Genomic DNA, 24489 nt, shown 5'->3' on the forward strand with positions numbered 1-24489 from the left:
GGCAGATAATAATCAAGCTCATTGTTTGTGTTTCTCTTTCGACACGATGTTACATTAACTATTGCGGATCACTCAGCTGATCAAATTCCGCTAAGCATCTCAATATTGCAGTAATCACCAGAAGTCCAAGGAGCTGGCGCAGTCCTCTGAAGGAGAGCGAAAGCAAAATAAGAGACATCTTAAGCATGAAAACACCCAACATGACTGGTGAGTTTATATCAGACTCGATGTGAAGCAGCCAAAAAGTTTGACTCAAGCTGTGTCACTTCAAGAGCTGAAGAACTGAAAGCAAGACTCTGTCGAAGGTACAATAATGCATCAGCCAATGTGGTGATGCGGTGAACAAATAAACTATAAATCCATTAACATTTGGTTCGGGTGCCATGTAATCTCAGCATTAAAGGGAAAGTATCAGGGCACAACAAGTGAGAGAGAAGCAGACAGATCAGACTCTCTATCATAGCTGCAATGAGCACTGCTGTCTCCAAATATGGGTGAAGAGGAGACGGTAAATAATTGTGACGACATAAGACGACCACAGAAAGACATCTCGAGGGACAGGAAACGGAATAATCGAGAAAGATGACGAGACGACAAATCGATTAAGTGGAAGAAAGGAAATAAAGACAACATGAAATTCTCCGAAGATATTAGTCATCCCTTCAGCTGGGTTTGAGAGTTGACACCTGGCAGTCGGTGGCCTCTTTGTGGTTGGTGCTGCTGAGAGTCACATGCCCCCCTGCCCTCCAAACCTCCCACCCTCCCACCCCTCCCCTACAGTCACCCTGAGGCTCTGTCTCATCCAATCAAAAGACTCATAGATGAAGGCAGTTTTTTTTGTTTTTTTTTCCTTTACAAATGAATGACATTGCTGTGACTGCAGACAATCAGACACCATCGCCGACTGACTTCTGCCTGGTTAAGTGTAAAAGTTTACGAGATAAGTTGAGAACACAAACACATCCTGGCTTTCCACAAGAAACGCACGCTGCTTCTTCAGAGTAGCTGCCCCGCTGTTTCGTTATCTGCTTCTATATACATGCCATGCATAAACACAACACGCACACTGAACACATTCCCCACAGATCTGTTTACCAGAGTATCATCATACATACTGAAATGTTTCATAAGAAAAGAACCAATAGAAATTTAGTTTTAAAAGCAGACACATAGTATATATTTTATTTTGTGTCTTCTTGTGTTTAAATAGTCTTTCATTTCTGTTAATTCTGTTTTATTTCTTATTTGTCTTCATATAAGAGTTTGAATGTTTCTTTTGGTGTTGTGCAGCACTTTGGTCAACTTCTGTTGAGCAAAAATAAGCTGACTTGACACACTAACTGGTACTAAACATAACAGGAAAGGCTTGCGTAGCTGCCATCTGTCACAGAACTGCTCTATCTTCAGGTGGAAACAATTCATTTATTTATTGTGGGAAGCGAGCGATCATTTGGGCTTTTGCCACACAACAGAAAGGTGGAGCATCCGAGCAGAAAGAGGACATTACCAAAGCTAACGTTGCATCACAGTGGACACGGTGAGCTTCATCAAACTCTGCAGGTAGCTACAGATATTTGCAGGGTTTAGGTGCTGCGGAAGCAGCGGGAGATTATTTGATCAAAAACTATGCATTTTAATGTAATTTTAGAAACAGGCACTGTCTGCCATAAATATGTAAATAATTACCAAACATTGGTGAAACAAAGCTTATAGTGAAGCTACAGTGGTTTAGGTGCTGTGAAAAAACTATTTTATATGTTTATAATCCCTGAAGTAATAAACATTAGAAACTATAATTTATTTATTTTGTAAAAGTTTATTCATAACAATACATTTTTGTACACAAATCACCTCTCCTATCCTTATAACACAGGCTTATTTAGTAAAATCTGTTTTACTAAATAATAGTAAATAAATGTTTGACTGCAGTTACATTTCCCCTTTGTGGCTCTCAGTTACGATGTAGCTTGTAAAAGAAGGAATAGAGTCGATAACTAACTTACAAATGTGAGTTGAGTTGTGTGGAATGCACAAACAATTAAACTGAGGCCATAATAAATCAAATCACAGGATTAATAACCTGTAAGGAACAAACTGTTTTGACCGTCGTGAGTCTTTGAGTTGTCGGTCCGGAGCATCTCAGTCAGGATGTGGACTGAATCCAGAACTGCACCACTTTTCGGACTCTTCTGGGTTTGTGTCGCTCACAGACCTGATGTGAACCAGCGTGTACCGAGTGCCGACCGGATGCGTTGTTTAATCGGTTATGATGAGCTCGTCGCAGCCCCAGTCTTCATAACTCCCATCAGGAAGGTACCTGCGGATGATGATGGGGATTTTTCTGCCCCTGTTGGAGGAAACAGACAATAATGACAATAAGATACAGATTCACAGGCTTTAAATAATGACACAAAAAAAACCCGTAAGGCGATGACATGATATTAATTTATGAAGACGAAGAGGCAACCAGGAAGATTACTTACTTGAGTTCTTTCATAGCTATTTGCAAAGGGTCTGTTTCTCCTTCCAACTCCACCATAACTGGAGCACACATCCTGTTGGAAACAGGTCAGCATGTGAACCACATCAATGTGTTGTTGTTAGCCCAAAGTCCAGTATGTTGTCATGTTGTAGGTACAGGATGTTGTTTTTTATAAACTCCACCGACCAAAAAGTGGCATTTCCTTGTTGACACCGGACAGCCACGTTTAAGAAAGTCGAGGGTTTTTGATGGTGCTCCATGTCAGCACCGAGGTTCAGCTGAATCTATCTCCATAACCAGAATGAACTCTGCTCATGAGGTATAAGCCGAATTCACAAACCTTCTTCTCGGTAGAACCGCTCACTAATCGCAGCAAGGTGGAGCAAATAAACGACACGACTTCTCCTTTCCATCAACGCTCGTTGCTTATCTGTATACATCTCTGCGTCCACGTCCACTACTCTTGTTTGAACTCACTCATGAACTCGTCATTGCAAACATATGGAACACGTCAGCAGAGGAAGCAGAACCGGAGCGTCGTAACGATTGTAGTCACGTATTTGTATACTGAAGTTTCACAATTGTTTAACAAAGAAGCACATTTCCGAATAAACAGCAGAATTGACCCTTTCTGATGATACTAGTAGTTTCTCTGTGACAAAGTCTTGTTGAGTAATCTGGTTTTGAAATGACACTGAATTACTGTATTGTGCCAAACAGAGGGCTGACATCATCACCCACTGTGCGTGAAAAATATACACAAAGTAATGTTTGCGACCCGACAGAATAAATCACACGGGTTCACGTCGTGGGGGCCGGGCCAGCGAGAACTTTGCTGAATGTCCTCCGCTGCTCTCTTTCCCCTCATTTCATCACAAACTCCGCTGCCACAGTCAAATAAAGGCATTAAAGTGCCCATCAAAATAACTTCTAAAAACTATAATGATGTGCTTTTCATGGTAATGATTCAAAAGTCGTTCAAGACCTCAGTGACTAAAACAATTACAATTACCCCTATTGGCCACGAAACGCATTTTCTCAAATCAAACGTATCTAAATTGCTTTATCATTTTTAATAATATTATTAACATTATCAAGCGTGCACAAGAAGCATAATGAAGAAAAAAACTGAATATTAATAGATATCAAGTCATAAAAAGGAGTAAAAAGTCTCTCGGGCACCAAAGTGTTTAGAAATCACTGGTATTGATCCTCATTCAATTAAAGTTGTTGATAAAAGCCGCTCAAACAATTCACGTTCACAATTCTTACCTACAAAAGACACAAGCAATAAAAAGGTGTCGGCACCAAGAGTTTGCTTGAGGTTTTGTTTGATTCCCGGCGTTCTGCTCTCACCAACACACGGAGACCTCGTTGTTCTCTGTCCACTACTCTCACCGAGCTTCGTCACAGGTCCATCTTTTCTTCCGGTTTAAAAAAAAAAACGTGAGGACATTAATCACAACGTGTTTTATCGAGTTCACTGGGGGGTGGGGGGTTGGTTGATTGTCCGAGCGAATTAACCTACGAGACGTTTTTGGGTAATTTCAGTGACGGAGTGAACATTTAAAAGGCAAAAGAAGTGCGAAGGTCGGAGGGCAGATGTGAACCCCTGGACACTGACGTCATGCCATCAGCTCCTCACGTGTCCAAACACTCACGCTATCTGGAGAGCTCTGGTGCCCAGCACCCTGGCCCTCTCGTACTTGGTCATGTACGGTGTCGTGATCCTCTTCTGGTTTGCCTGCTGGCCCTCTCCCGCAGGCAGGATCTGCACGTTCTCCCGGTCTTCCTGTGTCGTCACCACCACAACAACAACAACAACAACAACAACACACACGATGTCACAAAAGCAGCAGAATGAGCCAAATAACACAGAGCCGGATACATGTTGGTGTCATCACCTTAAAAAGACTTCATTTTATCCAGCAACTTACATCTTCCACGTTTTCCAGATCATCTAATCCCTCGTCCTCCTCGGCGTCATCAAAATCTCCGTCATCGAAGCTACAAATATGACAGAAAACTATAATTAAAAACAACAGATCCGGGAAATACTTTAAAATTAAAAGACAAGTTATGCCGGCTAACCGGCTGAAGGCTGGTTTGTTATAACGTAAGCCCACGTGGCGTTACAGTTAATATGCCGCTTAATATAACCGCTGCGTTGTTACTTACTTATCCTCGTTGTCCGACATGTTTTACTTTTAAGTTTGTGTAAAACTCTGGCGAGTCACACCTGATAAATGTTCTTCAGATACTCTTTCTGTTGTCTACACGGAAGCACATGAACGTTGAGAACTGCAAACTTCCGGTGGTTTGGTGCGTTGGAAAATATTCCGGGTGCCCCCATAGGAACGCTTCTTTTGTTCCACTTGTAATGGCGCCTAATAAAACAAAAGAACATTTGAAATCTATAAAGATATTTTTTTATATGATGTAAAAAAAAAAATACAACTGTTGTAGTACATGTCTGTTTCATAGTGGTGTGAATTTGTGGGTAACCTTTTTGCGCGCCTTACTATGCCGTTTTACTTAATTTGGGTTAGATTTCAAAACTTACTTGCTTAGCTGTGCTGTTTTTTTTTAGACCGTGAAGAAAATATATTTTTTTCCAGTTAATTTAAAATGTTAACGGTAGAATACAGACCTCAAAATCTCGAGTATATCTGAAGCATTTAGTTCAGCTGGACTATATTTAGTCTCAGTCTGACACCATTTAAGCCAATATCAAATCAGGAATCCCCGAAGAGCTTGTCATGCTTCAGTACAAGGAATTCTTCAACTTAGATGCTAAATAAGGTTTTAGAAATTGAACAAACTCTTTGAAAAACAGACTCAGGAACCACAAATCACAAGGATAATTCCATAAAAAAGAGTCACTTAGAGAAAGAAAGCACAAATCTGTGTCCCTCTGAGAATTTTTAAGCTCTGTTTTCCAATGTTTTATACATAAAACCATTTAACTCCAAACACAGTGAAAGTGATAATGGAAATATTACCTACTATCTTGATTGACTAAATTTAAATGCCCTTTTTTCAGCATATTAGATAATTGGAACCGCCAAAACTATCATGAACTACACAAGAGAAAATGTCCCAAACAAATATTTATTGCATACTTCAACTAATACAAGTATGTAATAAAACCAAAAAATACAAAAAGATGTATTATATTTAGCAGATGGGGCAAGTTCAGGAACACAAAAGAGAAAATGTACATTGATAACATTGAATCATTAACACGGACAAAATGATATTTAATTTTGTGTAAATACAACTTAGCTGCACTTTAACATATATTAAAACAAAGGTAACTGAGTATTTCATATGATGATCATCTTCCACTTTTATCATGATGCAGTAATGACAGTTCTTCAGCTCTTTTTGTCCTTGATGTTCTGTGCTCTGTGGTTCAGCATTTTAAACATTTTTGTGGGCTTGAACTTCCCTTTTGACTTCTTGAGCTCTTTTATTCCTTCTGTCTGGAGGTCTGAGGAGACACGGCACAGTTAACTGCATCAAAACCCATTTGTTTTGGAAGTGAGTTACAGTATTAAAAAGGCTCATTTTAAAGAGGACATATCGAATAAAAAGTCATTTTCTCACCTTTGTTCTCCACCCTGTCTTTCCAAAGCATATCTTCCTCTCTTTCCCTGATCAGAAAAACAAACTTTTATTTCAATTGAAATCTACAGTAGGAATATGAGAGCGTACTTCATTTTTGTTTTTCCCATGTACCTCTGCCTCTCCTGATCCAAGCTGCTGATAATCTGGTTCCTCTGTTCAATGATGGCGACCAGCTCGTCCATCAGCTGCTGCTCTCGACCTCGATCCTCCTGACTCCAGTCGCTCTCTGAATGTGAATGTGATGACATGCAAAATTAAACAAAGCACCACAGATCACTCCATTAAGCTTTCTATAAGCATGTCACATATAGATTACAGAGCTAGAGATGCCAGACCTATTGACTATATGATTATATAGGTCACTGGGTAAATGATTATTGATCCCTGAATCATCCTCATCTTTCCCAGTTATTTCCCTGTTCATTGAGATCAATAATTGTTGTTATTATCAAACAAAAGCACCCAGTAACATACAGACCCGGTTTATTAAGGAGACACCGGACATCGTATTCCACATCTGCCTGTCTGTCCTCTAAATTCTGCTGCTTTGTCCTGGGAAAATAAAAAACACACAAAAATCATACAACATTCCTTCACAAAACTCAGAAAACTTTAAAGGAATAAAAAGCAGTTGACATGAGACAAATAGGCATGCACAGAGGAAAACCTTTGTCTGGTCTACTTACAGATACACCAACTCTGTGTCTCTGCGCCACAGCACATGTCGCTCATGGAAAAGAGAGAACCACTCCATGAGCATTTGTTCTTCCTCTTTATCTGAAATAAAGAACAGATACGCGTCATGGCCCTGTCAACACCCGATTAGTTTGTGACTCTGTATCCCTAGTGTTTAATCATTGCATATTAATATTCTTCTCTCATGCTCAGAGTCATCAGCAAGTTCCCTAAGCCTCGCCACATCAGACTGACACTTTCTGCTCAGCTTCAAGCCTCCACCTCTGCCTTCCCCACTCACCTCCTCTTCCTCCGATCACTTATTCATCTCTGGCCAAATAAACCTGCATTTCTAACCTCTGAGCTCTGCATTTGAGTCCTCTATCTCTGTTATGACAACATAGACATCGCTGGTATCCATGAAAACTGCGTTTACAGTCACAGTGATTTTGTGAAAATTAGTGGAAACAACTTGATGTACCATTCCTGCAGTCTCTCAGATTTCTCTCCAGTTCGACTCCCTTCTGTTCCAGCGCCTCCAGATTTTTATCCAGTTCTCCCACCTGCACCTGCAGGTCTTCCATAGAAACAAACTGGTCTGTCCGCACCTGAAAACAATATGAATAACACTTAGACTGACTATAACTCAACCCAAACACTCCATCAATAATTTCTGCAAAACCAATGACGAGTTTACAACAGAACAATTTACACATAATCCTTAATGACTGAAACTCGTAACGAGGGCTAAAATACTAAGTGTGTGCAAAACGATTAATCTAGTCCTTTTATTTAAGTCTATTGTTTTCTCCTGCTCTAAAACCTAATTTCCAAAAAAATTAGGATGCAGTGTGAATGTAAATAAAAACAAAACGTGATGATTTGCAAATCATGTAAACCCATATTTAATGGAAAACAGAACAAACACAATATATCAACTACTGAAAATGAGAAAATTCAAAATGAGCATATATTTCCCAAAAAACTATAACTTTTCGCAGTTTCAACATTTGATATGTTGTCTTTGGTCTATTTTGAATTAAATATGGGTTTACATTTTGTAAATCAATGCAGTCTGTTCATGTTGACATTTTACACAATGTCCCAACTTTTTGGGAAATGGGGTTTTAGAGCAATAGATGACAATAGGCATTTTGAGTCTGTTCTAATTTCAGCCACTATACCTTCCTTTTGATGAGAGGGAAACCGTGTCCAGGGGCGAGGCCCCGACTGGATGACAGGTCCTGAAAAGTCTTTGATTTGGTCATCGCAGGTTCTCGATCGAAAGGGTTTTCTTTGCATGCTGCCTACAGAGGGAAAGAAATGAAACAGTGAAAATTGTAAGAGACCCAAAATACGATCAGCTACATAAATTCATATCAAACATTAGGAATAAACCCTAGTAGCTCATGAAACCTACTCCAACCTGCTTATTACAGATAAACATCCTTTACAACAAAGTCAGGTGCCATGGTTACGAATCTGGGACTGCAGATGTATAGAGAACATGTTCATATTAGATGTCATTGTTAGTATTTAGCCTTGGTCATACCTTACTTTGACATGACCTGAAAGGTTCACCTGCCTCCGTTACAGGCACAGTGGGAGTTTGGGAGCGATCAGATGTGATGGCTGGCACAGAGAGGCTTCTGGGTAAAATGTGACTCTGTGTTGCATCTGAAGAGGAGTTCAGCCCTGCTGCTGCTTCAGGAACATCCGATGGACCGATCTGACGAGAAGCTCCAGCTCTGTTGGCAGCTGCTGTTGTTGTTTTTGCTGGATCAGCCACTGCAACCCCACCGCCCTCTTTGAAATCAGGTTTCGGTGGTGGGATGGACTGATCTGGTGGTTTTACTTTAATTTCCTCAGATTCAACAGAAGGAGTTTCAGCATCACTTGAACAAACAACAGCATATGTGTCTCCACCCTTCCCTGCATGGACAGCTGTCACTGAGGGCTTAGTTAGGTCTTCATCCTCCTCCTCCTCCTCCTCCTCTTCAAATGGATTGGGAGGAGAAGGCATTCTGCGTCTGTTCCATGAGCACTGCAGGTTTGAGACGGATTTGGACCGAGGTGGAGGTACAGGAGCTGGAGCTGGAGGAAGCTGTGTCCAGGGTCCGGGGTGCACGATGGTCATCCATGGATGGTTGGTTTGCACTTTAGGGTTGGTGCTGCGAGGAGTCCAGGAATATGAAAATATATATAACAGAAGAAGTCCGCTCAACATACAGTAAGATACAGAGCAATGCAAAGAATGGAATTCCATTCGCCATTACATTACACAACAAAAAAAGTTTTTTTTATAAAAAGATGCTATAAGAGAACTACTTAAGAAGAAACTTCAGTGACTCTTAAGCATTCGGGGTGTGTAAATGTCTCATGGGAATTTTATGTTCAATGATGATATTTATCTAGTTGATGATGGTAGATTCAATAAGAGCAGGTCTTTGTATTTTCTTTGTGTTGGTGTTTTTTGAAATTGTGTTAATTGTTTAACGTTTTATTTGGTTAGTTAAAGGATGTTTTATGTTTGTGTATTGTATGAGTTGTAAATGGTCTGCACGTGTATAGCGCTTTATCACCGCAGAGGTCTCAAAGCACTTTTTACACGGTTTCCCATTCACACACACATTCACACACTAATGAGGCATGCAAGGTGCTCGCCATCAGGGATACATTCAAACACATTCACACACCAATGGTATGGCATTGGGAGCGATTTAGGGTTCAGCGTCTTCAGTGTCTTGCCCAGGGACACTTCGTCATGTGGACAGAAGGAGCCTGGGATTGAACCACCAACCTTCCGATTAATGGGCAACCCGCTCTCCCATCTGAGCCTTGTTGTATAAAGTGTATCTTTGTATTGTCACTATGTAGAGTATGAAGAGGAAGAGTAGCTGCTGCTATGGAAAGGCTAACAGGGATTTAAATAAACAAACAAGCAAAAAAACAGTGACTGTATTTCACTGCAACTCTTTGACTTTCTGTTTGGCCATTAGTGTATTTACACTGTTGACTGTCCTGTCAGGCAGTCCTCAGCTAATCTGGCACCATAGCAGCAAATCACACTCCTTTATGAATCTCTTTTTACGTGATGTTAAAGATTTTGCCAACATTTACACTTCATAATTCAATATACGCCTGGCTATTTTCTTAATTTATATTTCACCACGCAAACTTGGCATATACATGTTAAAATGTGTGCACCAGTTCTGGCTTTTTTCAAGCTTAAGCAAATAAGTAATGAGGCCGAAAAGTAAATGTTTCACAATGTGTGATGCATTCAAGAGCAATACAGAAGAGCAAACTGAGAACACACTGTTTATGTACACTTACATATGAGACGAACTGGGTGGAGATTTACTTTGGTTGGAGGAACCGCCTGCACAGAGAAAGAGAACAAAAATGTCTTTTTTGAATACTCTGTCATGAGAGAGAAAAGTCAAGACATACACAGAGTATAGAAAGATAATAACTAGTACAGTATATTGTTTGTATTCACCTGCAGCAGGAGAGCTGTTCATGGTCTGGCACGTTTTGGTCCTGGGTGCAGGAACAGGGACCACAGAGGGGTCTACTATTCGCCTGGGTGCTGGAACGGGACGAGCACTTGCCTCTGTGACTGGTACACAGGATGAAGAGAACTCAGAGGTCTTCGTCGCGCTCTGCTGAACTTTACTGTCGGGCCTATGTCTGTCAGGTCCAACAGTTGAGCCTGTGTTTGCTCTCCCTTTTACCTCCCTGCTCCTCTCCTCCCTCTCTGCTGCATCCGTTTCACAAACCAGTCTGTCCCGTGACTCTGGTTTCGGCGTGTAACAAGGGACGCTGGTGATAGCCGACCCACCCAGAGAATAATAACCTGTCTGAATCTTGCGCTGGGTCCAATTATCAGGAGATCTGATTTGCTGATTGAGGTCTGCATGAGTGCTTTTATTGTCTGCTACATGGCAAGTGCAGATCAAGGAGCTTGTATCACTTCCCTGGGTGTAAGACTCTGGTAGGAGAGTGCTACGGCACACTTTGCACCTGAAAGACAAAAATGTAAAGGTGCTAATGTAAAAGCATCATTAACACAATCGGTGATGGATAAATAACTCACATTAATGATCCAATACACCCGTTTAAACATTAAAACCAAATGAAAAGTAATTATCTTCCTTCATTGTAAGGCTGATACAAATTCCTTCAGATATCATGGCTCAGCATGGAGATGAAAAATGTTACAGTGTTCAGTTGAGTCACGTTAGAAATGCATTCTTATGTGTGAACGGCAGTCCATCTCAGTCAGACACGCAAACCGAAAGCAGAAAAAACAAACTGTTGATACCTGAAACAGCTGCGATGGTAAACCTTTCCATCAACCAAACGTCTCTGGATCAGGTGGACGGGCCTGAAACACAAATGGCACACTGTCCGTGGCCTCGGCTTAACAAAATGATCTTCTCGACTGGTTTCAACATCAGTCAGGCTCTGAAATGGAGAAGAGAAAGCAGACACTCAGACGATGAAGGCGGCAGCCGAGGTAAGAAAACGACAGGCTGGGAGACGTTACCTTCAGGCGGGTCAAACCATCAGAAGCTTTACTCTTCGTGTCCAAGACGTGTGGGGACCACAGTCTGGCCGGACTTGCTGCAAAGTCAACAGAAGACATGCGAATAGAGCACAGTTGAGCAAACAGGCACTTTTAGATGAAAATGTGCCATCATGCCTTAAGGACGGGTGTGTGTTGTGTTGTGTTAAGATATCGTGCACATGATGTGAAGATTAAAGGAAAACAGTGCACTCAAAATACTATGAATACTGCAGGTGATAAAGAGTTGCAATTTAAAGCTAATTCCCTGAAGGGCATGAAGTTGTAGACAGATATGATCTTACTGAAGGGACCTACAGTCGTCCTCCAGCAATCATGCAGCGTGATAAAGTGGCTTTCAGCATGTCAATAAACCTCTGCTTGTTGTTTTCTGCCTCAAATATTAAACAGAAAAGACAGTTTATACTCAACACACCACAGGACTTCCCGTTGAAGAAGTGGTAGTACTGAGAAAGGTAGGTGATGACACTTAAACAATCAGGCACCTTGGTGGACACCATGTCCTTTGGATCGAGCAGTGCGGGGATGCCCAGCTTTCTTTCTGCAACCTGAAATGCCTGACCAGAAAATACATGCAGAGCATGAAGGTAAATGACTTCTTCTAGGGATTTATACTTGTAATGAATATGTCAAAGACAGAGTTGTGAGAGAAATGCTTGCAGATGAAAAATAATTTACCAGTTTGTTATTTTGATAAACATCATTTTTGGAGAGGGAACTGAAATCTCTGCAGCAAGGTGAGGAAAATAGAGAAAAGACAAAATCACAAACAAAGTAACTGCCTGCTTGCAGATGATGATGATTAACCAGACACCGCAGACATAAAATACTTCACAAGCAAAATGCAGTTAAAGATCAAAAACTAGATTAAATGATTGTTGGTCAGTGATTGAACTTGAAAGGTAAAAACAAACCAAGTGATCCCATTAATCTGGACAAGAAAAGGTTAAGGGGAGAGACAGACAGAGATTAAGCAAAGGACAGCAGATTAGACACCTGCAGGTCCTCCTCTGCTCCAGATTAAACAGCATGCGGGACAACCTGAAGTCCCAGTCAAGAGAAGAATTTAATCTCAGACCAGGATCTCCACAACACATAAGGACAGACAACAATGTTAAAAAGTCCAAAGCAAGCAGCAGTTAAAGATCGATACAAAGGAAACAATTCAATTTCCTGTAAAAGTGGCTGAGGAAGTCTGCACAGCCGACAACAGCTACACGAAACCACTTACATCATGTCAGGGCGGTGTTTGTGGATGATGGCACAAAATGCAAGTCCATCTCTGAACGAGGTTGACATGTTCTTGATTTCCACACTGGGGTAGCTGGCGCACGTGACGCGGCACCACTCCTGTAAAGCCTTCGGCGATGCCATTTCTTGTGAGGTTTGACATCCAGACTGCAGGGTGAACTCGGCACTTTGCGTCAGATCTTACTGGGCAGGTTTGTGGATGAAACAGGAAACAAGCATCTTCTACCCGCGCAAGTATTTCTCTGCACGAGACCTGCGGCCAAACGTGTGTTTGGTGAAACAACAGGAAGAAAGTCAGGAAGGAAGTCAGGTTGGCCTCCTTTGTGTTGCTTTGGCAAATGAAAACAAAAGGTTTCGGCGCAAGTAAGGCGACTTTGCGTTGCTTGTTTCTAACCACAACCAAAAGTCGCGAAAGCGGTTCTTCTCACTCACGTCGGGGCAGAGTCACTTTGACCACGAAAAACCACCGGCGGGCTCCTTCATGTAGTGAACTTCCATCCAAATATCTGGCGCGCTTCAAAGGTTCCACCCAAAAGGGGTATTAATTCAAACCAAATCCCGTTACTTGCGGTCCTTCTTGTTGTGCTCCACGATCAATGCAATGCACCATAGCTGCCGCTGGGGGGAGATGCAGAGCTGCTGCCTCTCTATAATTAGGAGGGAGAGGTTTCTGGTTACAACTTTATTTCTCGGTTGCAGACTTGGCAGACGTTTTTCTGGTCATTACGCCACAGTTAAATTATTATTTATTTTATTTTTTTTAAATCAAAATGCAGATGCATGACAGCGCCACTGAAAAGGGTCATTTCAATCATTTTCCCACTTCTTGGCCTTTTTCATGAATTGAAAAATGTCCCTATGTATAGAATATGACTATTTAAAAGTAGATTCAGCTTTTACGCTAAAGTTATATTTTGTAACACTATCCAAAACACAGCTGCCGGTAATATCAGTAAGATTTTAGGAGTCATTGATGAAGTAAGCTTGGGTTTAACAAGTACTTCCGGCCAAACAACTTAAAAAATAAAACTGGAAGCATTAACGTTTCCAGTTTTGTAAAGAAGAAAAGATGAAGATACGTAACGATACGTGTTTAGAGATAAAGACAAATTAAAGTAAGTGCCAATTTCTTTACATATTTTCTATATAAATATATGCCACCTGAATGCCATGCTTTAATTTAGAAGGAATGTAACTTCCGTTATAGTTTCTATTTCTCACTTGACAAAAGCTCATTGAACATAGAAATTGTTGCGCTAGAATTGAAAATTCAGACACTTTGATTTCCTTCGTGGCTAAAATGAAATATTCAGTGATGTTTTCATTGAACATGGATTTTTTTTCTCGTCATAAAGATGAATCATAATCAACATTTTAACAGCTGTGTGTTTTAATTTGATTAAAAAAAAAATGTATACATATTTCATTGTTATCATACCCACCCTTACTGCACACGAAAAAAGTGGTCTTAATCATAATGAAAAAAAATACTTAAAGGAAATATAAACAAATAAAGTAGAGTGTTTACAGACTGAATATACGTTTTATATATATTGGGGGAAAAAAACACCACCTAAATGTTTATGGGCACATTTCGGTGTCCCGTCTAATGCGTCCAGTTCTGCGTCTCTTCCGCCGTCTACGTACCTGCGGAGTCCCTCGCGAGACCGACGCGCCACATAAGTCTCGCAGTGATGGCTGCGCCGCCCGATGCGGAGAGTTTGGAGTCTCGTATCAGTGAGTGTTTCCAACTTATTTCACCGCGTCGTCGGTGTCCGGACACCCGGGCGCGGACGCGTTATTGTCCGCGAGTTGTTGTCGACGAGCTGACGGTTCGTCGCGGCTGCGCGTGTCCCTCTCCTCCCCCCGCCGCCGCCCCGTGAGAGGCGACCCGGAGCCCGCAGTCACGTCCAGGATGCTAAACCCTTAGCTCCGGAGCTGGACCCGCCAGCTGTCAACACACAACACGGCTCGAGGCGCCGCGTCAGCTTTGCGTCTCGATAGGTCAACCGGGCTGCGGGCGACAGCATCATGGGGGGGGTGGAGGAGGTGGTGGTGGTGGTGGTGCACACCATTTTTATTCGCACGGGTTAGATAAGGATTATAGCAAAGCTATGACCGCAGGAGAAAGCTAGCGTTACACCTGTGTGTGTGTGTGTGTGTGTGTGTGTGTGTGTGTGCGTGCGTGTGTGTGTCACGCTGCCGCTTATGTGGCACAAACTTCATTAATTCAAAAATGATGGGAGTCCCTCAGAAAGCCTGCGGGCTTTGTTGAGTGCGCAGATCAAGATTTGTAAACAGTTTTGACTCCACATCCTTCTGTGTAGGAATATTGATGCTATTTTAATTTTTCAAATGTAAAATACAACACACTCGGTTTATCAGCCACTCGTTGCTTTTAATCCAACAAGAGGACAAAAATGCGAGGGGGAAAAGCATGCAACACGTCCTAATGAAGGTTCTAGTTTTGTTGAAACTGAAAGTATTAATTGTCATTTCTGAGTTGCGTCGAGTTGTACTCATGTTTTGTTCCTTTCCTTTACGCCAAAATGTTGCATTACTTTAAAATAAGTGTACCTAATAAAGCGGCAACCAAGGGTAGAAACTGGTGGGGAGTGCCGTTTTTTTTTATTAGATAAATATAGACAACTATTTTTCATTGTAATACAACCTGTAACGGAAAGAAATTGAGACATTCAATACTGCAACATTACTACCAAAGTCCAACTCGGAGACATGTAGGTTCAAATATCAAAACAACAATGTTGCTACAGTGCAGTGAAATAAGATCTCTCACTTCTGTTGTCTGTTATTTCCTCTGCTAACATTGCAGACAGAGCCACAAATCCACTAAACAGAGACACGGACTGGAGTAGCATTCATGCCTTCTGTGACCAGCTCAACAGTGACTTGGAGGGGTAAGAGCGGGCCCCAGGGCCACATGATCGTTTGTTTGGTCTTCATTGATTAGACCTGATTAACGCTGATTAACGCTGTTACATTTTCAACCAAACAAGGTCTGTTTTTCCTGTTAAACTTAAAATGAATGGAGTTCTTCACCAGTGGTATCTAATGAAGGCCACACTGAGCCTGGCGGGATATTAAATATCATATGTCAATGTGTTTGTTTGGGAGATGACATCTTAGTTCCTCTAAAACTATTTTTTTTTGGGGGGGGTAATGCGACAGCGATCCGTGTTAATTTATGCTTCGGATGTTGAATGTTGTTTGTGGCATGTGTTGCAGACCTCAGCTGGCCACCAGACTCCTGGCCCACAAGATCCAGTCTCCACAAGAGTGGGAGGCCATGCAGGCACTGCTGGTGAGTTCGGCTCTGAACCAGGGTCTGTCAGTCAGAACAAGCGGTTTTTGCAGATCTTTTATTTGATGTTCTGATCCGGGTTCTTTCACTGTTTTAAAACCAGGTTCTGGACACTTGTATGAAAAACTGCGGGAAAAGGTTTCACGGTGAAGTGGGCAAGTTCCGTTTTCTCAATGAACTCATCAAAGTGGTTTCTCCAAAGGTAAAACTTTCCAGAGTGTCTCTGCGTTTGCTATGTTCTTCAGACATTGTTTTTGGGATGGTATAAAACCCTCAGGTGTTGTGTTTAATCTCCCACTCAGTACCTGGGCTCACGGTCGCCCGAACCAGTAAAAAAGAAGGTTTTTGAGTTGATCTATAGCTGGACTTTGGGACTACCTGATGAGGCCAAGATCTCCGATGCTTATCAGATGCTTAAGAAACAAGGTGAGAGGTTATCTGCCATCAGGTTAATGGAAACTAAAACTGTACTAAGGTTCAAATCCCAAATCCATTTTTAAGATGAACTTAGATAAAATGTTACAAGATAAAAAAAAAATAAGACTTCCACATCGCAGAACTTAAGTCGTACAGCAGCGTCAGAATAGAAAGTCCAGATAGAAAAAGATGAATATAAAATACAATAGAAGTAGAATAAAATGTAAAATAGAAACCTATGAATATACATACAATACATATACCTCTTACTCATACATATATACACCATATGTTTTCACATTATAAATAAATATTGTGCAAAAGTTATATAAAGCATATTGTATGTTGTAGAGCATATTGCACATTACTTATATGGAGGATTTACTGTATGAATATGTAAAATATAATATATAAAGACACTGGTATACATATATAAAATGATATAGTATACAATATGGTGTATAAAATGCATAAAACAGTGTATTTTAGTACGCATATATGCAATACATAAAATATAGTAATATGATATATATATATATAAAAAAGAAATAGTGCAAAATAGCTGTAATGTCCTTGACATTAGTTAGAATGACTAAAGCAAGTAATAAATAATAATTAGAAGTATCCATCGCTTTGTCTTTTTCATGTTCTGTGCTTTAAAACCAGGTATTATTAAACAAGACCCGGAGCTGCCACCTGACAAACTGTTGAACCTTCCTCCACCCAGACCCAAGAATCCCATTTTTGAGGATGAAGAGAAGTCAAAAGTAAGAACTTGTCTAATCAAATATAAAATAAACTGCCAGTGAGCCAGTTTCTTGTCCACTGTGCATGATCGTATTTATTGGAACTGAACTGTGGCTGTCTGCTTTGTCAGATGCTGTCGCGCCTGTTAAATAGTTCTCACCCCGAGGACCTAAAAGCCGCCAACAAGCTCATCAAGGAAATGGTCCAAGAGGTAAGCCGTCTCTCGTTCCTTCCCACTCTTTTTTGTTGATATCATATTACCTGATACTTTTTATGGATGCAGAAACAGACAGGTGTGTTTTTTTTTTTTTTGAAGGAAATGTACCGCACTCAGATAAAACATGAACTGAATGAGGAAATGAGTTGGCTGGCCGGAGGGGTTTAGTGTGTCACTGGCAGATTGAGCCACGAGTAAATTTGTCCCGACTTGAAGGGTAATAGGAGATGCTCTTTGGTCTTATCCTGAGACTTTTCAATCTCCTCCCCCTGACCTTTCTGTGCTGTCACATTCATTCCTTTGACTTTGTGTCTCTGTGGTTGCTCCCTGCGGTTCGTTTCCTTGATGATAATTGTCATACACGTGCACTCGCCTGGATTGTGTGCAGTTTGTGAATCCGTCGTTTCTTCGGCGTGTCCTGTCCGTTTTAGGACCAGAAGAGAGCAGAGAAGGTGTCAAAGCGGGTGAACGCCATTCAGGAGGTGAAGGAGAGCGTCGCTCTGCTGACTCAGCTTCTGCAGGACTACGACAGCACCGCCACCAATCAGAGCAACGCTGAACTGCTGCAGGTGAGATTAAAGATCCACGCTTTTAACCGGCGGGAGGTCGAGTCCGTTTAGTTGCGTATACATAACTGGAGTTGTGAATGAAAAACTCTATTGCAGACATGTCATTTGTTGTTTGTGCCGTGTGGTCAGGATCTGTACCAGCGCTGTGAGAAGATGAGGCCGACGCTGTTCAGACTGGCAAGTGACACAGAGGACAACGACGAGGCTCTGGGTTAGAGGTGTTTTTACTCTCCTGCCGTAAATTGGTAGAATCCATGCTTGTGTATCTGCTGTCCTATTATTTGGATCTTTATTAGTCCCCATCGGGCAGAGCGAGGTTGATTCATTCAACTAGGCTTTTATTCGGATTGGCAATAAGATTGACTGTCTGACACAAATGCTGATTTTGTTTTTTTAAACAATGGACAAAAGTATTTGGTTTAGCGATCATCACTAATCAGCAGGTTGTCCACCGCGTCCTTCAGCCAGGCATGACTGCTGCTCTTTTCCCCAATGAACTATTAAGGCTGTCTAATTCTGGATGAAATGAGAATTTTTTATTATTTTTTAAAGTTTTTTTTGCTTAACATTGAGATCACGATTTCATTTCTCAATTTTTTTTTTAATATATATATATAAATTCAGTGCACTCATTTATTTGATACAAAAGAGAAGTCAAAAATATCTGATGGTGGCTGATACAGGAATGAAGAAGACATTGTAACCTGTCTGTGTCCCGCAGACGTCCTTCATATCCAACAGCACTATTTTCTACTTTACCTCTCAGTTTTGGTCATATTTGTGGAGCCAACTGTTATCTAGTGTAGAGTACTGACCTGTAGGTAGAGAAGCAGGGTGTGGATGCAAAGGGTCGCAGGTTCAAGTCCTGGGACCGCACAGGAAAAACATCCATGGCTGAAGTGCTCTCGAGCAAAGCATCTAACCCCCAACTGCTTCTTTGGTAGAGAAGCTGTCCACTGCTCCGGATGCGTTTGTTCACTGGTCATAGGAAGGATAAATGAACATGTCAAATTCCTGTGTGTAAAATTAAATACAAATACTGTATAATAATGTGAGAATATAAAAGATTGGATTATTACAGTATGCTTCTCCCTTCGGGCCCATAGAGCTTCTAAGAATGAACTTCTCTCTACTATTCCTATTTAAATATGTCAGTCGGTCAGTTCTGATAGATGTCGACATGTTTCTCCACAGCGGAGATCCTGCAGGCCAACGACAGCCTGACGCACGTCATCAACCTGTACAAGCAGCAGGTGAAGGGGGAGATCGTGAACGGAAACAACACACTAAACATGCAGAAACAAACCGGTGGGTTAAGGCCTGGCAAACACACACACACACACACACACACACACACACAGTAGATTGGTTTTACAACCAGCCGCCCACATTAAAAGGGTGAATTATTTTGAGCAGTTTGAAGTGAACCGTCTTGAATCCGCTTCTCGCAGGAGGAACAGCGCTGCTCGATCTGTCGGGGCTGGACACGTCACCCCAGTCGCCTCCCTCCTTCCCAGAGTTTCCCACTCCGACAGACAGCCTCAACGCCCCCTCGCAGGAGATGGGCATCAGTCTCCTTGACGACGAGCTCATGTCACTCGGTAACGGCATTTTATTTTGTTCGAGTTAAATTAAGGTGCATTTGAGCGAAGTTCGCCCAGAGTTGCTGAAGAGGAAAATTAGAAGAGTCGTATGCAGGATGTTGATTGTAATTGTCGAATGTAAAATATATCCGGGAGATGAATCGCGCAGTCCAAGTTTAAAATAGACACAAAAAAAAAAGAAGCTGTGGAAAAGTGTGATCTTTAAAGCACTTTTTAGGGATGCAATTTGAGAAGTGATTTTTTTTTTTGCCGCAAGATTGCAGAAATTGGAAATTTCACATTTCACCTAACTACGACTTAATGAAGAAAGAGTCATCACTATGATAATATCCGGAAATATTTTACTTCTCATCTTTGTTTTATGAGTCATAACGGTGATGTAGCTTTACACAACTATTCTATATTAGGTGACTTTATGCGGCTGTGTTATTTAAAAACCTTCTGCATCGGCACACCAGTTAAAACATGAAGACCACAGATGAGAGCAGTGTAACAGTTTATTGCCCTTTCAATTTCCACTTCTACACAATTGTCGACTGTAATAGATGATTTTACAACTAGAAGGCAGTTGAAACAATGATCATTAAACAAAGGTACTCCAACTCATCTTAATTTAAAGCACGATACACTCACCGAGGAACAAAGAAGCAGCAATAACTTTAACCAATATCCAGAAGTTGCTTGAGTAATACGACCAGTGCACAGTCAACTGCGGAGCAATGGGCAACACGCACGGAGATCAGCACACCTCGGCAAACAAGGGGAGAGACTGGGCAGGGCCTGACTGAGGCGTGGCCACATAGGTAGAGGCAACGTCCAGCCCCCAAAGCCTGCAACACTGCAACTGTTATAGAGAACATGTAGACTCGCCCGTGTGTTTTGGATGTTTTTTTTTTAATATTAATTCAGCACATACTGTACAATCAGACGATTGGTAGCCTAATTCTCATGATAAAATTTCCCATCAGCCCCGTCAGGTGTTGCCGTTTGTTTGTTTGTTTTTTGTCCGGGTCAACTGGCATGTGGTTTGTTTTGATCAGATGAAATGAGAAGTATATGATGAGAGATAAAAGCCTTACTAGTTGTAAATGAGGAGGTATTTGTGTTGATAAAATATGTTTTGCTTGGTTTACTTTGAGCTTTAATGCCTTCAGCAACTTTTACTGTGAAGACATCGTGAGAATTTTCCAAAACGGCGAGCTCCCACAAATAGTGTTTGAATTTGCGTTCGTTTTTGCGATCACATATCGAGCTTCTGGAGGGACTGATAAATACTCCTGGTGTTCGTGCATCACGCAGGTTTGAGTGAAGGAACTCACACCTCCAACCCTCCCTCGCAGCCTGAGGACTCCACAGCATGGGATTCCTTCCAGGTGAGTGAAAGGAACATTAATGAGTTAAAAAGTCTGGAACAGTTTGTCTGACTTTCACTGGCATTAGTTGTGAAATCCATATTAATGCCGATCACATACATACATACGTGTACCGCTATTGTTCCAGTCCTCTGACAGCATAGACGCAGACATCCCAGCGGCACCCAGTCTCCTCCTGAGTCCAGACCCTCCCTCCCACTCTCAGCCCCCCTCGTCTGGCTCCACCCCCGGGAACTCGGCCTTGGACGAGCTGGACCTGCTGGGAAAGACACTTCTGCAGCAGTCCCTGCCTCCGGAGGGCCTGCAGGTCAAATGGTATTTAACAAAGTTAACAAAGTTAAATACACTGATGCTGCTTGATTTGTGCCGTTTTATTCTTCGTGAAGGAATCGAGGCTGATTTCTCTGTTTTTACTGCCATTTCTTCAAACACTCCCACTATTTTCAGCGCTTACAATAATTTAATCGGTACATACATCAAATTCATCTCAAATTCTTTTTAGTTCGGACTGTAAAGTTAAAGTGGAGCATCATCGCAAGAGCAAAAAGATGAGTTGCTCATTTTTCTGCTTTCAGGGACAAACAGCAGTCCAAACCAACTCTGAGAGACCTCCAGAGCAAGTCTGGAGCCAACATCACCCCAAACCCCATCCCTGTCTTCGCCCCGGAGTCCCCTGCACCTCTGCCCAGCTCTCAGCCCGGCTCGGTTACGCTGTTGGACTCGTCTCCGACTCACGAGGAGCCTCCTTCTGCGGAAGTTACCCTGACTGATGTTTTTGTACCGCTAGAATCCATTAAGCCCAGTAAGTAACGGCAGATCACTGAATGGTGAAATGGAAGTGCAGCTGTGCAGATTTGTCAGAAAACAAACGAGCAAAAAAAAACCTGCTTTGCAGCACAGAATTTAATGAGCTGATGTTTCGTTACAAAAGTGCAGAGCTTAAATAATGAGACAAATCATACATAAAGCTTCCAGCTGTCTCTGAAGCTTTCTGTACGATGTGATTTGTACTGTTAGCAGGAAGTATTTCTGCTTGTTTTGTTTCCTACAGCTGTGATGTCTTCTGAGAACACCTACCTTTTTAGTTTCGAGAGTCTTGGCCACAGATTTATTAAATAATGTCCTTCTGCAGGTAGTCTCTTACCTGTAACCGTGTTCGACGGACACAGTCTGCGGGTTCTCTTTCACTTTGCTTGCAACTCGCCTCCGTCTCGACCTGATGTGCTGGTGGTGATCATCTCCATGCTGTCCTCAGCCCCCGCCCCCGTCACCAACATTAACTTCGAGATTACCGCTCCAAAGGTCAGCAGGGATGAAGTTCAGCGCATGAAACTTGTTGCAGCCAAGTTACTGTCTCAGTAAAGTAGGATTTAAAAAAAAAATTTTTTTCATTTCTCAACTGTAGTCGATGGCGGTGAAGCTGCAGCCCCCGTCAGGAACAGAGCTCCCAGCTTTCAACCCCATCCTTCCTCCTGCTGCCGTCACACAAATCCTGCTGGTAGCAAACCCAAACAAGGTAGGTCACTATTTGTAACTATCTGGATCATTTTTTATCAGAAACTATTAAGCTGCCCGTCATGTTTTAACTATCTAAAAATCAACCTCCTACAGTCCTTGACAGTAACAACAGTCTTACTTTGTTTTGTCAAATGTCAGTTTAAACGTTTCATCTCAGCTGCTTAATAAGTACTTAAATACTATAGTAGTGCCGTATGACATGACAATCTACTTAATTTAAAGTCCCATATTATACATAATACTCTATCTCCATGAGAAGATATTTGTTTATGGCTTTAATAACAAAAAACATCTCAATATTTCCTCTGTTACACTTCTGTCTGGAGCTGTACCAAAAGAAAAGGGTTGTTTTGTGTCTGTCTTTTAAGGGACGTTGATATCTTCTGATTGGCTGACTCTTTTTTTTTTGAGTGACACACGCTCAGGCCAACTACAGATTTTCTTTGGTCTTGTAGTTTGCTAAGCTCCACGACAGAATGATCAGCAAGTGTTTTCTAGATTATAGGTTGGACGGTGGGCTGTGCTGAAGGCTGACATAGGAGTGTGAGTTTGTGAGCTTTGTCAGTTTACTGTCTTCTTTGCAGGCTGTGAAAGTATCTGACATTAAAGCGCTTTTTTTATTTATTTATTTATTTATTTTTTATATAAAAGTCACAAAGTAGAAACAAATGTGGAGGTCACATAGACTAATGCTGCACTCGTCCCTGTTGTATCTCACCGAGAAGTTCTTCTAACATCCAGCCAAGGACTTTTCTGGACCTTTAACCATCCATCTGTCCACCTGTGCGTTTGTGTGCTTCAGGAGAAAGTGCAGCTGCAGTACAGACTAACCTTCACCATGGGAGAGCAGGAGCACAGTGAGAGCGGCAGTCAAGAACAGTTTCCTCCTCCGGAGGAGTGGGGGAACCTATAGCATTCGAACACAACCACAACCTGACAGACTCTCTGCTTTCAGACTCGGCCTCCTTCCTCCCAACTCTCCAGATCGACACTCATTTTCCTTTGCAATCACATCTTCTTTTTTTTTTTGGATTGGTATTGTTTTCCTTGGATTAAACTCTTGCTCATTCAGTGTAACGTGCGTATGCTTTGCCCTAAATGTGTGTCTAGGTCTAGTCTGCTGTGTTTGGCTGCATTAAAACAAACCTGCAACCGCTTCCTCAAAGTTGTTGCAGTTTTGTCGTTGGAATTTTTAACTGACGGCGCAACAAAGGAAGAAAACTACAATGTGTGTGTGCATACGTGCTCATTTGGTGTGCTTGATTTCTTTTTTTCTTTTGTTGTCTCCACCGAGGGCAGACGGTTGTTTACCTCCACCTCAGCATGCTCTGCAAACATGGGACACGATGCTTGCAAAAATCCAGCATCACATAGACAAAGTTAATCTTAGTTTGTAAAATAAGGCTACACTTAATCAACATTTTGTGGTGTCGGTTTATTTTGTGATTGATGACTGAGTGCACTTTTTGACTGCACAGAGAATGATTGTTTTGATAGTACCGTTTCCCCCCCTTCATCTTGTGAAAAGAACAAAATTTTACTGTAAAATCAGAGCTGTGTATTTTCTGCCATATGTGCCTATTTTGCAGTTCTAACCTTATTTAAGCTTTTCAATGGGTTTGTTTTTCTCACGTTACACGTTAGTCATATTAGATCAGCTGCGTCTTAATATATTCATATCATCTTTAACACGAGGTCGATTTTGACTAAATAAATCTTTAGCTTGAGGTTTGAGTTGAGATGTAAGCACTTATTGGGTGAAGCTGAATATCAAAAACTTGAGTATATGCAAATGAGCTGCATTCAGGTGCTCTGAGCGCAGCGTCCGTCTCCAACTTGTTTCTACGACCTGCGATGCATGTAAGCCGCGCTGAACATCCCCCCTCCCACACACACACCTCCTCCCCCACCTCCCCCCGAAGGCTCTCGATCACATTCCACTGCACTAATTTCCAGTACGACTGCTTTGTAAATGCCACTGATGGCAGTTCTGTTGTGTACATTTGACCTGTGCGGTGTGCGAGAGCAAAACACTGGTAAAATACAAATGGGTAATAAAGTTTTTTTTTCTTTCTTGGTGATCTGAATGAGTG

General features: G+C 41.7%; 3 protein-coding genes across 5 annotated transcripts; 1 reads left to right on the top strand and 2 right to left on the bottom strand.

Moving 5' to 3' along the window:
* Nucleotides 1-1796: 1796 nt before the first annotated feature.
* polr2f (RNA polymerase II, I and III subunit F) lies at nucleotides 1797-4789 on the bottom strand. The gene is made up of 5 exons (XM_069149531.1): nucleotides 4661-4789; nucleotides 4420-4489; nucleotides 4144-4274; nucleotides 2484-2555; nucleotides 1797-2347 (listed from the first exon to the last, which is right to left on the bottom strand). The coding sequence occupies exons 1-5, from the start codon at nucleotides 4678-4680 to the stop codon at nucleotides 2257-2259; spliced, it is 384 nt and encodes a 127-aa protein (XP_069005632.1). The 5' UTR covers nucleotides 4681-4789; the 3' UTR covers nucleotides 1797-2256.
* Nucleotides 4790-5586: 797 nt separating this feature from the next.
* On the bottom strand, nucleotides 5587-14577 carry LOC138198223 (MICAL-like protein 1). Of its 2 annotated transcripts, XM_069149508.1 has the most exons (17): nucleotides 14277-14577; nucleotides 13062-13276; nucleotides 12610-12882; nucleotides 12057-12105; nucleotides 11794-11935; nucleotides 11340-11416; nucleotides 11115-11257; nucleotides 10290-10813; nucleotides 10124-10169; nucleotides 8340-8958; nucleotides 7972-8094; nucleotides 7269-7395; nucleotides 6799-6889; nucleotides 6591-6664; nucleotides 6224-6338; nucleotides 6092-6138; nucleotides 5587-5975 (listed from the first exon to the last, which is right to left on the bottom strand). In XM_069149508.1, the coding sequence occupies exons 3-17, from the start codon at nucleotides 12750-12752 to the stop codon at nucleotides 5860-5862; spliced, it is 2436 nt and encodes an 811-aa protein (XP_069005609.1). In that variant the 5' UTR covers nucleotides 12753-12882; nucleotides 13062-13276; nucleotides 14277-14577; the 3' UTR covers nucleotides 5587-5859. The 2 variants fall into 2 exon arrangements, with proteins under 2 accessions (XP_069005609.1, XP_069005610.1); XM_069149509.1 differs by lacking the exons at nucleotides 12057-12105; nucleotides 13062-13276; nucleotides 14277-14577 and having other exon boundaries at nucleotides 12610-12692.
* Nucleotides 14312-24477, top strand: LOC138198224 (ADP-ribosylation factor-binding protein GGA1-like). 2 transcript variants are annotated; one of them, XM_069149510.1, is made up of 17 exons: nucleotides 14312-14366; nucleotides 15463-15547; nucleotides 15876-15951; nucleotides 16055-16153; nucleotides 16254-16377; nucleotides 17035-17135; nucleotides 17246-17326; nucleotides 17764-17901; nucleotides 18031-18112; nucleotides 19096-19209; nucleotides 19353-19502; nucleotides 20805-20878; nucleotides 21006-21193; nucleotides 21454-21680; nucleotides 22011-22180; nucleotides 22284-22394; nucleotides 23199-24477. In XM_069149510.1, the coding sequence occupies exons 1-17, from the start codon at nucleotides 14324-14326 to the stop codon at nucleotides 23307-23309; spliced, it is 1974 nt and encodes a 657-aa protein (XP_069005611.1). In that variant the 5' UTR covers nucleotides 14312-14323; the 3' UTR covers nucleotides 23310-24477. The 2 variants fall into 2 exon arrangements, with proteins under 2 accessions (XP_069005611.1, XP_069005612.1); XM_069149511.1 differs by lacking the exon at nucleotides 14312-14366 and adding an exon at nucleotides 14848-15367.
* The last annotated feature ends 12 nt before the right edge of the window (nucleotides 24478-24489 follow it).

The sequence above is a fragment of the Embiotoca jacksoni genome, unplaced genomic scaffold (assembly GCF_022577435.1).
Source record: "Embiotoca jacksoni isolate LCO1_2020_lvr unplaced genomic scaffold, fEmbJac1.0.p SCAF_15, whole genome shotgun sequence".
Lineage (NCBI taxonomy): Eukaryota > Metazoa > Chordata > Actinopteri > Embiotocidae > Embiotoca > Embiotoca jacksoni.

Coding starts and splice junctions, on each gene's coding strand:
- LOC138198224 (XM_069149510.1), top strand. CDS start 14,324: ATGGCTGCGCCGCCCGATGCGGAGAGTTTGGAGTCTCGTATCA. Junction 17,136..17,245: donor AGGATGAAGAGAAGTCAAAA/GTAAGAACTTGT, acceptor CTGCTTTGTCAG/ATGCTGTCGCGCCTGTTAAA. Junction 17,327..17,763: donor TCAAGGAAATGGTCCAAGAG/GTAAGCCGTCTC, acceptor TGTCCGTTTTAG/GACCAGAAGAGAGCAGAGAA.
- LOC138198223 (XM_069149508.1), bottom strand. CDS start 12,752: ATGGCATCGCCGAAGGCTTTACAGGAGTGGTGCCGCGTCACGTGCGCC. Junction 11,936..12,056: donor TTTATCAAAATAACAAACTG/GTAAATTATTTT, acceptor TTTTCTGGTCAG/GCATTTCAGGTTGCAGAAAG. Junction 10,814..11,114: donor TACCATCGCAGCTGTTTCAG/GTATCAACAGTT, acceptor TTTGTCTTTCAG/GTGCAAAGTGTGCCGTAGCA.
- polr2f (XM_069149531.1), bottom strand. CDS start 4,680: ATGTCGGACAACGAGGATAA. Junction 4,490..4,660: donor ATGTCGGACAACGAGGATAA/GTAAGTAACAAC, acceptor TCATATTTGTAG/CTTCGATGACGGAGATTTTG. Junction 2,556..4,143: donor ACCAGAGCTCTCCAGATAGC/GTGAGTGTTTGG, acceptor TGTTTCCAACAG/GATGTGTGCTCCAGTTATGG.